General features: G+C 42.9%; 1 protein-coding gene across 6 annotated transcripts in view; it reads left to right on the top strand.

Annotated features, from left to right (window-relative positions):
- Positions 1-1983: 1983 nt before the first annotated feature.
- The window catches only part of dock8 (dedicator of cytokinesis 8), a 60653-nt gene continuing 49171 nt past the window's right edge, over positions 1984-13465 (top strand). For 2 of the 6 annotated variants that reach the window (XM_023802888.2, XM_072708588.1), the window contains exons 1-2: positions 3499-3792; positions 13153-13264. In XM_023802888.2, coding sequence (XP_023658656.2) covers positions 3740-3792; positions 13153-13264 — 165 coding nt within the window. In that variant the 5' untranslated portion in view covers positions 3499-3739. Of the gene's footprint in view, positions 2116-2828; positions 3793-13152; positions 13265-13465 lie in introns of those variants that run through there. The other 4 variants (XR_002837055.2, XM_023802890.2, XM_072708589.1 and 1 more) reach the window with 4 other exon arrangements.

The following is a 13465-nucleotide window of genomic DNA, read 5'->3' as shown; positions in this document are numbered from 1 at the left end:
GCGTTTCCCGTAATGGTTCATCGAGTGACGTTAACCAGAATCTTTTCCTGGAAGCCCAGATTGGTGCACCATGATCCCAGTTCAATGCTCATTCATGATGGCACTATAAGGGTACACAGTCTGACCATGGCTGGGAAAAGCTGTTGAGGAATGAGGACCCATGCCTTGTGTGTAGTGATACTCACTAGCCGGTTGACTCAAGTTGTGTCCAGATTCCCTGCATCTGACCAGGGGACGAGTTGAGTGGTGATGATCTCGAAGGATGCTTTAGGCCTTCTTCCTGCAGCGCTGTATGAGAATTTCTCTAAACAGTCATTTCTCAAAACAGTTTGTATACTGTAATTCATTCAAGACTTTTCATTCATGTTTCAAAATGCAATTCCCTTGTCAGCCATTCGGTCAAAGGCTCCAAAATGTGACACCTCTGAATCGCTGCCTAGAAACATACCAGTCAAAACATATATTTCAGTATTTTAAGAATTAAAATTGATCAATGTACTTCACTATCATTTCTCTTTAGCTAGCTGAATTTGCTTGTGCACCAAACCACAAATACTCTGCTTATGCCCTGTTAAGTATGTTTCACGACATGTGCCAATGCAATCGAGAAAAACAAAATGGCAATACAAGAACAACTAAATGGCAATAAAATCATATACTGTGGGAAACCAAAATGCAAAAATGCCATATTGCTGCAATTTATGGAATATATTTTTTAATCATTTTGAAAGCTTGGTTAACTGTTTTGCATGTGGTGGCTAACACAATGATCACATACATATGTAGCTTTGAGTGTAAAAATTATTACATTGGGGAACTACACAATCCATTTTGACCAATTAAAGCAACTAAAAATTATGCCAAATTACAACTATTGTATAATTCCATCAATGAAGTGCCACCAAAATGAAAAGTACAGTCATACAACTGATTTTGGACTAATTCAAAGTGAGTATACCTAATCCTATAAGAACCAAAACTAAATTATTTGTGAATGAATGAAGTAAAACAATGAGAAATGACATCTTGTTGTGAGAAACTGACATAAAGGTGTGCAGGTTTACATGTGTGGTTATAAGAAGCACCATTTTCATTTGAGAATGTACGGAAGTCTGTAGTACGGAAGTCAGTAGAGGACATGCATAAACTTTTTTTTTTCTTTTCGTTATCTCGAGATTATTTTTCTCGTGATCTCGACATAACCAAAGTCGTTTTCTCGAGATCACGGCTTATTTTTTTCTTGTGATCTCGACATAACCCATGTCACTTTCCCATGATCTCGAGGTTTAGTATTATCCTCATGGACGAATGCATCAGATTTTACTTTGATCATATGTCGTGATCTCGAGATAACGAAAAGAAAAAAAAAAGTTTATGCATGTCCTCTACAGACTTCCGTAGATAAGTTTTAACAATCGGATAACAAATATGTTCAGGTACACCGTCCACAGACCATCACAGAATTACATTGTGGTTTTCTGGACGACAAGTGTTTTTGCAACACTGGAGTTTCCAATTTCTCGCTCAGACTAGTTGATATAGCCACCAGAGGGCGATAGAGACTACCAAACAAAATCTTGCTACTAACAACAAAGGAAAGGAAGCCCGAGGTAAGAACAATAACAACAACAATATAATAATAATAATAATAATAATAATAATAATAATAATAATAATAATAATAATGGTGTTGCGTTTTAACCTTAGAATTCAGTCATGCACAGACCATAGTTTGTCTATATCACCAACTATACTATTCATGTCCAAACACACTTATTAAAATTTCGGTTGAACTAAAAGTGTATTTTAGGTAAGTTTTTTATTATTATTATTATTAGTAGTAGTAGTAGTAGTAGTAGTAGTGGTGGTGGTGGTAGTAGCAGTAGTAGTATTAATAGTAGCCGTAGTATCTACACATCATACTTTGGTAAAAAATACTTTGGTATTAAAATTTTTGCCCTGCGTATTGCTTTATGTCACTAGGTTTCTCCTGCGACATTTAGTCACTGTGGCTTTAAGAGACGCATCGGTGTTGAATCCAGGTACCTGCACACATCGGCGCCCGACCGAGGAAATGGATTTCATGGAAAACTGCAGCAAGTCCTTTGGCTGAAGGTAATAATATTAACATTATAAATCAGCAGGCAAGGGCTGCATGAGATGAGCGCGTTGGTCCAACTAGCTTTCGAGCTTTTACGGCTGTTTTCTGATTGCTAACCGGCAGTACCAAGGCGCATTGCTAATTCATACCTTATTGGATAAAGTCAGATTCCTAATGTAGAGACGAATATGTGCTTTAACGTCATTCATTTAACCTGCAGTTCATTTATTTATGTTCATTTTGGTGCAAAATGCATTTAAATGTAGTTATATCAATAGCAACATTTTTCATGTAACCTGTGTTTTACCGTGCATGCTCCTATTGGGAGCATTATTACGCTAATGATTTTCTCCACACTCTGTAGTAAGTGTACTTTAATGTAAATTTTACTAGTAAAACCCTTTTTTATATACCAAACCGGGCGGCTTGTGCTCGCAGTGGAATATATCTACGGTGGTTCTGAAGTGCAGAACACCTCCACATTAAGATAAAGCAAAACATTTTAAAAGAACAGAAAACATAAATCAGATTGAATGATTAATTTTTTTTCTTTTCTATCTTTTATTTATTTTAAATTAACTTAACAATCTCTAATAATAATAATGATAAAGGAAAGTAAGCACTAATAATAATAATAATAATAATTGCATTTTAATTAATTATGTTTGCACTTCAGTGCCACCATATATATTTGAATTGTGTGAATCCCTGTCTTATTTCCCTTCAGGCTGGCAGCAGCGGTTTCAAACCCTGGCCGCAGAGACACCTTGCATGGCGTTCTCCGTCTCATTAGTCAGCTTCTCCCTAATATAGTCAATGGTCATTGTGCCTCCATCACCTCTACCTTGGCCTTTAGTAAACACAAATAACAAACACATTATTTTAACATCCATCCATCCATTCATCCAAAAGCCTATCCTGGACGATGTGGTAGGGGATCCCGGAGCCCAGGATGAACAAGGCACAATGCAGGGCTGCACCCAGGATGGGATGCCAGAATTACTCAGCTTTTGCAATTTAAAGATGCCAGTTTACGTAACTGTATGACCTTGGACTATGGGAGGGAAACAGAGCAGATACATCTAATTTTTTTAAGTATAGGCCTAAAAATAGCACTGAGTTCTTAACGTATTAGTATTTTTTCCAGAAAAACACGTTTTGCAACATGGAGTTTACCTATAGCACATGCACACAAATAAATAGAAAACAAATACGTCCAGTCCAGAAATTCATTTAAATTATAATTGATTCTAAATGACAATTTCGAAGAGAAATGAAATTATATGTAGAGATGGATAAAAGATAAATAAACTTGGTTCTCGTGTTTGTCTTTGGTTTGAAATACAGGTATAACAATATAGCTGCGAGTAGGAGTTAAACATTGACTTTAAAGACATTTTTAATTCAATGTTAACATATAATTCGGCATCCGAAGATGTTAACTCGTAAAGCAAGATTATTGGACCTTAATAGTACTGACCGGTCACATGGGCAGGTTTATGCGGTTTGACAGCAACCCGCAGGCTGTCATTTCTGAAAACGCGGAAGTTTCCACCCAGAAAGCTTTGGCGCCGCTGGATCTACGCTGGAGTCACTGTCACTCCCTGTGCGAACCGTGGCTGCGGCTGAGGGAGAGGGATGGCCACCTTACCAGCGAACGACAGGAGAGCCTTTGCCCTCAAAATCAACAGGTTATTCTTCCCTTTTCCTGCTAGCTGCTCCCGATTGGCATTTTTATTATTAATTTACGCGGTTCAGTGCTGTCACAGGAAAAGCTGGTGGGGGAATCCGGAGCAGGCTGTGACACGCTGTGAATGTGAAGTTATGGGGAGAGAAGTCTGCAAAGTGCGTTTGCTTTGTTGTGTGGGTTATGTACGTGTCTGCTATGTGATGTGAAATCCTAGCAGTGTAACTGTTTAGTTTCCTTTTTCTATAGATTATTGAAATTATACTGTTAATGATCATTAGGATGATAAACATATGACTCGATCAGATATGTTTAATTCTGACTGCATGCGTTCATGCTGCAAAAGCAGCTAGACTACTTTGTTATTGGATTCAACGCAGTTAATTCACAATATCGCTGGCAGTATTGACGTTAACGTTATATCTTGGCATATTTAATAAGAATAAAATTAATGAAAATATGCATATGTTTAGAATCACATATATAAATAAATTAAATATATGAGATGCAGCCCACGTGTATTTCATGTTAAGAGACATGAAATCTCTGATGTTTAGAAAAGCTGTGTTAAGGTGGCTTTTTCAAATCTCCTTCGTTAGAATTTGCTTTTGATCGTCTGTGGGGGCAGTTTAGCGCCTGTAGAGTAAGTGCGGCTCACTGGCGCGACAGCAGATGCCTTTTACTGTGCGGTGGATGAGCTGATCATTGTTCCTCCTGCCCCAGTGCCCAGGTGGGAAGGAAGTTTGTGCATTGTGTTCCCCATACATTCAACAGGAACAGGGGAAGGAGTCAGATGGGAACAAAAAAAAAGCAACAGAAATGATTCAGCTGCACACAGCGAAACTGCAGTGGACGGAAATAACCTGAACTAGCCGTCATAAGCGGAAATATAGCAACAGATAAAATATCTTGTTTCTTTTCAATGGAATAAGATAAACAGGTCTAAGCATGTTTAATAAGATGTTTATTATCCCCCATTACGATGCAAGTCACTAACAGTGATACGGTTTAGCCAGCATAACAATAGCTGAAATATGAGGAAATAAAATAGTTCTCTCGATTAAGTTGGTATAATGGGGATTCAAAATCTTGACTGAAGTAGAACAAGTTAGAAATATTAATATATGAGATAGAAGCAATATCAGGACTTCACAGTTTCTTTGGGATCCAGCTGAAAATGATTTGAGTAGTTTGAGTAGCATTTTAGAGTTATATATGAAGTAAAATCTGTAGCCTTTTTATTTGCTTGCCAAGCTTCTACATCCCGCGTAAAATGATGTTAATTACTTTGCTAAAGTCATACATTTGATTGGCTAGTTTCATGCGAACCGTAACCCTTGGTATCCTAAGCACCACATGCAGCTGTGGTCATAGCACAGTGGTCAGGCGTGACACACAAATCTAACCCCTTCATCCTTCCTCCCCTGCCCCTTCATCCTGGACTGATATCTTTACAGAAAATCAGAGACAAACACAATTTCTAACGGATGCGGAAGCATGGATATTGGTTTCCAGTGGCCATGCTGTGGGGGAGGTCTTCTTCTTTTCCCTGAAGCTCTGGCTCTTACGCGGAGGTGTCCACACAGACTCACATTTTATAACAGGTTCCCAGCTTAACTGCGACTGTCTTCTGCTGTTAAAGTGTAACTCGCATTGCGACATCCACAAGAGCAGGCGCTTCACCATTTTCCCTTTCATTTCCCCATAGCAAATGACCGTGATACAGCATGCCCGATGTCAACATTATGCATCCTGCCCCCCCCCCCCCCCCCAAAAAAAAGAAGGAAACCCAAAATATGTCACTTCTAATCCAATTATCACAAGCACAACTGAAGTTTATGGAGGGTGGGGTTGCAATTCTTTCCTCATGTGCCTCATCTACCGTACTCACATTTTCTTAACTAGAGATTAGGTTGAACGTCTCAAGCCCTGAAATCAAATAGCCAATGAATATGAATCATGAGCCATTCTGGAACTGAGGCTTTTCATTTTTTGTCATCACAGCATCTATTTAATTCTTGTTTTAATGACCTGGATGATCCCTGGTATAGGTGACTTATGTGTTTAATCTTCCCGTTTTATGTGGGTGTCAAGTAATAAGTAACATGTCTTGCCCAAGACCAAGGTAAACTTACATGATACTGAGAAGTCGAAGGATTTAGCTGAGGCAGCTCAGGCTGCAGTCTTGGCGAATCTTTACTAGCTCTGCCCATTATTCTAACATCTTATGGAGGAAAGTCTCACAGCCTTTCGGTGGGTTCTCAGTATCGGTATATAAGCCACTCAAGGTCTACCTCCAGCTTACCTGTCAAACTAAAATATTCAGCTCTGCAGCAGTTGTTGAGTGGGCCACAGTGAGACCCATAAAGGAGATGGAGAAATTGGCAGGTCGTCAAGCACAGATCTTTGCAATGAACTCATTGAGAACTGTGATATATATCTGTACTATGACGGAGGTCCGCTACCAGAACTGGGGACACAACATTGGTGTTTAATGAACTCACAAGTCTGTGAGAAAGTCATTTCATGGCTGAGAGGCTGGGCAGGTGTGTGGAATGCAACTCATCCAAACCAAAAGCCCATCACATGAGACTGGAAGGCAGTAACAGAGAGTGCATCTCATTCTCCATCTCTGGGGGTCACAGTCCACAGCTCACGTGTGCTGGTGGGTCGTGGTGCTGAATTAGCAGGGTCATACTCCAAGGATTTCCTGATATGACACCATGGTCCATGCTAAGATTTAGCAAAGATGCCCTGAGGCGTGATTTCACTCAGGGCTGCGGCTGGCGTCGGTGCTGAGCTGTCATGCCGTTGACCTGAGACCTTCTTTATTTATTGCTCCAGAGGAGGCTTGACCATCCTTTGCATACTTTCTTCAGCGTGCAAAGCAGTGTGGAAGTGGCTAGTTTCCTGTGCTGAGCAAGCAGGACAGCTGGATGCTGGGAAACACCAGGAACCACAAGCTGTCACTTAGAACATGAATTATGGCAGCTGATATGGCCCTCAACTCTAGACTGGATGAGCAAGGAATGTAGGCCAACCCACTGCCTGAAGATACTGCTGTGATGAGCTGAACTCTGATGTTGCTTTTCATGGATGGATGGATGGTTAGATAGATGCAATACTACAAAGTGTTACAGAGCACATAATAAATAAATATAAATGGTATGTATACCAACAGTTCTTGCCCATCCCATCCCATCATGAAACCGCTCATAGTCTTCGGAACGTTAGGATTAATACCTAAAGAAACAGACCCCATGCAGAAGATACAGTTTTGTAGAAAGGACATAAATGTCAAAGTCCTTCAGTATCAGAGTGATGCTGGTGACTAAAACTCTGTAGGTATCTATGCATCTTCCTAATATTGTAACTTGTTAATTTGCTGTTTTGAACAATTCTAAATTGTGTATTCACTAATCATCAGGTGAGGTTTCAGGAAGGAAATGCAACACACATAAGCTTTTTTCTCCCATGTTGTCCGTGGTGGCATGCTGTGTCATGTTTATGTGACACAGTTAATTCACCGTTCACTGTCTTATGTTGTGAATCAGCTTGTTCGGCAAAACACGCAGTTCATTTGAAGATGCCTTGATGTGCACTGTATCAGTTTGATGTCTATGAGAGATTTCTGCTGGCATCTTGTCCAGTGTGTGACCTTCATTTTACTCCTTAGTTTACCTGAAAAGAGTAGATACCTTCACACATGAAGTTTAACAAACTGTACATATATATTTAGAACACATCTGATGTTAGCATTTGGACCTACAACTGTGTTTTTTTCCCACTTGTTATTGAATTTGGATTTCTTCATTGTAAGCTATGGACTGAGATGTAATTCAATGAACAATGTCGTTAGAATGTTTGTGTGTGTGCGCGTGTGTGTGTGCCTAGTGCCTGCTGGGATAGGCTTCAGGGTCACCCCACATGGGACTTGATAAATGGTTGATCGATGGACGAGCAAATGGATGGTTATAAAATAACCATCCGCAGAATGATTGCGTCGGCAGCACTGTTGCCTCACACCTCCGAGGTCAGGGGATTGAACTCCTCTAGTTTCTGTGTGGTGTGTAGATTACATTTCCCCCCGTGTTACATGCGTTTCCTCCCGCAATCCAAAGTTCTGCAGATAGGCTAATTTGCGTCTCTATATGACCGTGCGCAGGAATGTATGTGTATGTGTGCCCATCCAGGAAGTACCCCAGCTTCGTGCCATGTGCTGTCCGGAACAGGATCTTGGCCTCTCAATGACCCGACCAAATGTGTGGAAGATGGATGGGTGAACTGCTGCTTTGCCATATCTACCTATAACCTTTACTGCCTTAATACGTTACTTTCTGGGAACACCATTCAGCGGCAATGTTTTTAAACTACCTGTTTCTTCTTCATGTTGATTTATAACCATTCAAGTCCCACACACCCACACATTTACATCCCGTAGTGTATTTACAAAAAATTGGTCGACTTCAGCAAAGCCGCCCCATAAGTAAATGACCGTGAACGGCTGATCCGTGTGTGTGTCATGGAGGAGAGTTGTGTGCTTGTCCGTCTTCCTGCATATGTGTGTGTTCCAAGCCCGTGCAAACTGACCTTTGGCAATCGCCTTAAACCCTCTGCGGGGGTGGGACATATAAAGAGTCATGTGACCAGGGTGATTTGTAGCGATTGGTCCCACCCATCTATTGTTCTTTGTGACGTGTGTAAATTAGTGTTACATTTAGTTTCTCATTAAGTAGCCCAGATGGTAGCGGCAAGACCTGTAATCCCTATCTGCGTGATTGTTGAACCTCAGCCTTCATGTCTGACAGATCACTCCTGTTTTCTTCAGTCCAAGCACACCTCACCCAACCCAAAAGGGAAAACACCATAAATATTGTTGCTCCTCTCAAGTCCTTGTGTCACGTGGTCCTCACGTTTGCCTGCAACACTGATATTCTCTGGTGTAAGCAAGATCTTTGTGCATAGCACTGATATTCTCTGGTGTGAGCAAGATCTTTGTGCAGATTGTCTGGGATCACCTCCCACGTGTGTTTAAAGCAGCAATCCTGGTAGCCTTAACTTTCATTGTTAGTTCATTTTATTTTTACATCCATAGGAGTATAGCTGCAAGTATCACCTTCTCTTCTCCCAAACAAAGGAATACGGTTCACACTTAGATTGACTTCCCATCTCAGTATAACGAAGGCAGTCACTGCAAAAAAAAAAATACTCTTCTTGCCTGAAGGCTTGTTGGCATTTTTGGACCAGTTATACAGTTTTCTTATACAATGCTGTCAGAGTTTTTGCCACTGTGCATCTAGACTGGCTTTCTATAGATATTAATGCTACAGTATGAGTTGCTGGGGGGTATTAACTTTGCGAGCTGTGCTCTTTTGCAGTGATTCCTGCCGTATTAATTAGACTTCTGTGGATCGAGCATGCCAAAAGGAGCACGAGCTCAGAGGAGCAGGGAAGGCAGCAGACAGACTTTCAGAAGGGTGTGTGCGTTTGCATGAAAGGGCGATTACGCAACATTCCTAAGTTTACTCTGAATGCCTTTTCGATTACAGCCCCAGATGTGCATTGTTGTCATGGTAATATTACGTTTGTCAGAAGGTCGAGATTTCTTATGGGTAGTCCACCCAGCAAAGAAAATGACATCTGCCCGTTTTTTACACTGCATATATCTTACGTGCATGTGTGCGGCCCTGACAGTATTGGTATATTCAAAGGCTTTAGCTGGTGGCCTGTCTGATTTGCATGTCGCTACCTTTGTTCCTGCTTTTTTTGGAGATATCTGCAGCCGAGAATCGCTGCCATGCGAGTAATTCCCACCTGGTGTTTGTAAGGCGTCACCATCACGCTGGGCGTTAACCAGGTGACCCCTGGGCTCGTCATTTCCCTGCGGGAGGCGGTCACTTTGCATCTGGCAGGACAGGTCACACGTGAGATGGGGCGGTCAGTGTAAATCTCTGAATGCATCCAGAGGGGAAATGTCAGCAGGCTAGATAAAGGGGGCTGATCCAGCAGGGTTAGCTTCAGTCTGCGTTGGGGTGTGGTCATGCGAGGGAAATCGTCCTCCAGAGCGAGGGGACAAAGCCGGGCCTGGTGACTATGGGTCGGCCCTCCTGTGCTGCCTGTGCTCATTCAGCATCACCCAAAAGAGCAGGTGCTGCTTTGTCTCCTACCGAACGCCGATCTCAGTCACCTGTCAGAACGCTCAACACCGACTGCTACATTAACACCCAGGTGTTCAATATCTCTAGGGCAAACAAATAAATAATATATTCAGTATAATATCGCCTTGAATTTCATCTCTCCCGTAGTGCAGAATTGATGTTTAGAGATAGCAATTGTTCTCGCTCGTGAGAACAACAATGTTCTTTAATTAAGATGTGAGTGAGGCTCTTAAGCCTCAGCTCCAGGGGTCCTGCACACTGGCTGACCCTGTGCTGTGACCCCTAAGCTTGCTTTCTCACCTGTATATGTGTCTGTGTGTCTCATGGAGAGCAAGATGGGGCAGGAGAAAAGAGAATATCCCCTCAGGAAAGTATCGCTGCTCCATTTCTGTTTTATCCCACCTGTGTGTGTACGGGTTTCCTCTGACTGCTCTACATTTCTCCCTCAGTACAAAGCCATGCGGTCAGGTGACTATGTGTGACCCCTGCGATGGACAGGCTTTGTGGCCTGGGCAGTGGTACAGGTTTCGGCGTTAAGTTACTTGCACGGAAGCATTATGTGGGAGCTTTCACCAGCACCTTCAGCACCTGGGCAAAAAAACTTCAATAGTGATACATTTCAGCCACCCTGAAACATTTCATTTGATTGTTTTATAGTTTTTCAGCGCTAAAAGGCTAGTGTGAAGTGACTCAAAACACTGTAAAAAAAACAGTTCAGCCCTGGTACAGGTACAAACAACACTAATGTACCCCAATGGTGAATCTTCCTCAGAGTCTATTTCTGTACCTTCAAAGGTACGTTTACCTACAGCTAAGGAACAACTGGCAGATCCTTGAGGGTACAGCCCCAGTGACAAGCAACAGTACCCTCAAAGGTACAAATTGGTACTTTTTTTCTGACAGTGGAAGGATGTATCTAAATATGAGTCTAGTTAGCATCTAAAAGTAGCATAAAAGGAGCACAAAACAAAAGGCAGAATCAGCTGGTCATAAAACCTGTATAATTATTGTGCACCTTGGATCATATAATTTGGTAAAACATATGAGTGCAGTTGGAAAGAAGTGTAGTAATGCCGTGTGCATCGATAATGGTGTGTGCATTGATAATGGCGTGTGCTGTGGTAATGCCGTGTGCATCGATAATGGCGTGTACATTGATAATGGCGTGTGCATCGATAATGCCGTGTGCTGTTGTAATGCCGTGTGCACCGATAATGGCGTGTGCATCGATAATGCCGTGTGCTGTTGTAATGCCGTGTGCATCGATAATGCAGTGTGCACCGATAATGACGTGTGCTGTGGTAATGTCATGTGCATCGATAATGCCGTGTGCATCGATAATGGCGTGTGCTGTGGTAATGCTCTGTGCATCGATAATGGCGTGTGCATCGATAATGCCGTGTGCTGTGGTAATGCCGTGTGCATCGGTAATGCTGTGTGCATCGATAATGCCGTGTGCTGTGGTAATGCTCTGTGCATCGATAATGGCGTGTGCTGTGGTAATGCCGTGTGCATCGATAATGCCGTGTGCTGTTGTAATGCCGTGTGCATCGATAATGCCGTGTGCTGTTGTAATGCCGTGTGCATCGATAATGCCGTGTGCTGTGGTAATGCTCTGTGCATCGATAATGGCGTGTGCATCGATAATGCCGTGTGCTGTGGTAATGCCGTGTGCATCGATAATGCCGTGTGCTGTTGTAATGCCGTGTGCATCGATAATGCCGTGTGCTGTGGTAATGCCGTGTGCATCGATAATGGCGTGTGCTGTGGTATAATGCTGTGTGCATTGATAATGCCATGTGCCATGGTAATGCCGCATGCATCGGCAATGCCGTGTGCCGTGCCGGTTCATTGATGGGCAGGTGGGGTGAAGGCTGGCTAACCGCTTCAGTGCTACAGTATAGAGAGTTAATGAATACGCAGTCTCTTGGACAGCGACCCATTTGGCACAGCCGACGGGACACGATTCCCTGGCACAGAGATCCTTTGCTGAGTTCCCAGGGATACACCATGGGGGCTGGCGGGACTGGGGGGGGACTAGGGCACAAGCGCATATTAGTAGTAAGGTAATTGAATAAAATAGAGTAAATAAACTGAATTAATTAAATCAGTTATGAAGGGTCCAGCAGTGTCTGTCTTTCTGACTCCCCCTCCTTTGCAACCAGTCTTCACCGGCATCTTTCCACTCCGCCCTGCACCAAAAACGTCTCTCACAATCGATTAATGCCAGGTTCATTGCATTTAAATGCCTTTATCCACCAAAGGTAGCCTATGTATTACTATAACAAAGTGCATCGTAGCATGGAATAATACTATTGTAATAGGCAGTATGTCTCTATGCACTTCTGTGTCTCCTCCACTTCCATTACAATCTTGTCTATAATCTATAAAACAGTCTGAGCTCTTGCTGGTTGGTCCTGAACCACCCAGTTCTAAGACACCAATGGGCTGGTGGCTCCCAGCCAGGCCGTGTCCCCATATCGGTCCCCTCGGCAGGGACGGCGCAGTGGTCATGGCACCCTGACGAATGAGCACCAGCGGAGCACTACTGAGAGAAGCACAATGGCTTTATTCAGGAGCGACTGCGATTAGGAAGTGTTGTGGTCTATATGTGTAACAAAGAGGAAGAATGACAGCTGGTCGGCTCTCTTCCTCCCTCGCTCGCTCTCTCACTCCATCTTCCTCGTCACTTGTTCTCTTTTTTCAGGAGCTCCCGGTAATCAGATCTCACACACTTCAATCTTTAAGACATTGTAGGGACCATGTAAATTACCTCATTTGCAGATACTATTTGATGTAGAGCAGCACAGAAACAATTACCGTGATTATGACCGAACTCCCAATGGTAACTGTAGCTTCCGGTGAATTCCACTTTTGCACTTGCTGTGTTATGCTTTATATGAAAATGACTCAATATAGTTATATGATTGCAGGCAGCTTTAATTATAAAGGGTCTCACAAGATGGGATTTCGGGAATGTCTGGCTCAGCATCATACAGCATTGTTCTGTTTTAAAAAACAGAAGAGCTGTTTTTTCAGTTTTTTTCCAACATCAGGAGAACAGTTCCTGTATTGTCGGTAGACGGTGCCAGAACGCTGTGGTTCCTCCACCTTCCTAACAGTAAAGTGGTTGCCACTGTCCCCGTTGGCGGCTTTCGCTCTTTCTCCCTGATGTTCCTCACCACGCTGCCTGTGCTTCCTTGCAGACACTCCTCGGCAGAGGTCAGGAGGAACTTCAGCGGCACCCATGGCCCTTTCTACAGCCCCCTGCAGCACCAGCGGCACAGCTCCAATACCTCCGGATCCTTCTTCCAGATAGTGAGTAACGTCGCCCTTGGTCCCCTCCCGGGTCCTGAGGGAAGGCTGCTGTCCATTTAGGTTCAGTCTGCTCCAGTAGAACATGGGTTCCCAGACTTTACTCCATGACTTTCAGCCGATCATGGGTATATTTTACCTGGGGGGTGGGTCCCCCTCTATAGATTTATTGCAACCAACCAGTTGCTATTACAGTCACAATAG

This window comes from Paramormyrops kingsleyae, chromosome 2 (genome assembly GCF_048594095.1).
Source record: "Paramormyrops kingsleyae isolate MSU_618 chromosome 2, PKINGS_0.4, whole genome shotgun sequence".
NCBI lineage: Eukaryota > Metazoa > Chordata > Actinopteri > Osteoglossiformes > Mormyridae > Paramormyrops > Paramormyrops kingsleyae.
Note: the sequence above shows the minus strand (reverse complement) of the source record. Positions and strands in the feature narration are given on the sequence as shown.